Below are 1,380 nucleotides of genomic sequence, written 5' to 3' on the forward strand. Positions count from 1 at the left end.
AAAATTAATTTTATTAGAGCAGCGAGCCGTAAGCCCTGGCAGCTAGTGCTCCTTTCCTTCAAATTGTAAAATAATTATTTCATTATTATTATAATAATTTCATTATTATTTTTCATTTAATAAATCAAATAAATAAAATACTATTTGTGGGCTTTCACGAGGGTCCGGGTCGGGTGCTAATATAGACGGTACTTGCAATTTTTTATTTTGTTCGATTTTTCTTAATCACGAAAAGGCATCTGTGAAGTGCACAACGAAATAAATCTTAAAAAAAAAACAAAGGGTCGTTTGGCGCAATATCGTATGTGTTTTAGTTTGAAAAAAAGAGGAAATGGTTTATTTTTTCTCTCTGTGTATTTACGTAGTAGTAAAACAACAACAAAGTATCAATTATTTTATTACATTTTATTTTAACAATTACAATTACCACACTACACATTTTTTATTTTGGTTCATTTTGCTATTCGCTTTACAATTAAAGGCATCAGCAAATTCGAAAGTATTCGAAAGTGTTCCAATGACGCGATATGGCGACGGCGCATGAGCATCTTTTTCCATTTGCAAAATACTCGTCTCATTGGTAGTACTGGAACACCATACCTGTGGTTAGAAAAATCATTAAACAAATATAAGTTATGATACCAAGTTATTAATAAAAATTGAAAAAAAAACATCTATGTATATACATAGTTCGTAAAATGCTGGAAATCGAGGAAAAATGTAATCTCACAAATTTTAGACGATTCAGTGCCAATTCTTAAAGCATTTCTCTCCTGTGCGCTAAAAGTTCTTTATGGACATAAGACAACGCTCATTGATGGATACGTCTTGAACTTACTTGCGCGAATGATACGAAAAATAGTTGTTTGTGCGTCAGGTTTAATCCAGGTAACTTCAAAATATCGGCATCCTTGGTTGCTTCAGATTTCAAAAAGGCGTGGTAAGCCGCTTTCAGACCTCCATTATCAGCAATGTTTTCACCTTTAATGCAAACATTTTTGTAAGTATGTAGTTTAACATATATGTACATATTATCGAAAGACTCTTTGGAATAAAAAAAAAGATAAATCATTAGTGGTATTCAAAAACCGTAAAAAATAAAGTTTGGAAGGTAATTCTCTAGTGTTTTCCATCCAAATCTTTTGGCCCAGGGAAGAGGTAAGAGAAGCGAATCTTCAACAGAAAGAAACAGATGTAGAAAGACGAGCTTCAGATGCTGGCGGGAAGGGGTAATACCCAAAAATTCTTTCAGAAAATAAGGCAGCAATCAGATGGTGTCAAAACTGCGGCTGAAGATGAAAACGAGGTAACAGATGTTCAGAGCACACATAATATAATAAATAAAATTATAGTTTAAAAAACTAAAACCTCGCTATTATA

The 1,380-nt window shown here is 32.7% G+C and overlaps 1 protein-coding gene across 1 annotated transcript; it reads right to left on the reverse strand.

Annotated features, from left to right (window-relative positions):
* Nucleotides 1–384: 384 nt before the first annotated feature.
* Nucleotides 385–1,369, reverse strand: LOC118745882 (neprilysin-3-like). The gene is made up of 2 exons (XM_036479548.1): nucleotides 839–1,369; nucleotides 385–600 (listed from the first exon to the last, which is right to left on the reverse strand). Exons 1-2 carry the CDS (start codon nucleotides 1,070–1,072, stop codon nucleotides 424–426), a joined length of 411 nt encoding a protein of 136 aa, XP_036335441.1. The 5' UTR covers nucleotides 1,073–1,369; the 3' UTR covers nucleotides 385–423.
* Nucleotides 1,370–1,380: the final 11 nt, after the last annotated feature.

The sequence above is a fragment of the Rhagoletis pomonella genome, unplaced genomic scaffold (genome assembly GCF_013731165.1).
Source record: "Rhagoletis pomonella isolate Grant_MI unplaced genomic scaffold, Rhpom_1.0 Rhpom_scaffold_00009, whole genome shotgun sequence".
NCBI classification, from domain to species: domain Eukaryota; kingdom Metazoa; phylum Arthropoda; class Insecta; order Diptera; family Tephritidae; genus Rhagoletis; species Rhagoletis pomonella.

Bases quoted from the DNA above. Each gene is read 5' to 3' on its own strand.
- LOC118745882 (XM_036479548.1), bottom strand. From the start codon at position 1,072: ATGATTTATCTTTTTTTTTATTCCAAAGAGTCTTTCGATAATATGTAC. The intron at 601-838 runs GTAAGTTCAAGA...TTCTAACCACAG, and splicing joins TTTTCGTATCATTCGCGCAA to GTATGGTGTTCCAGTACTAC.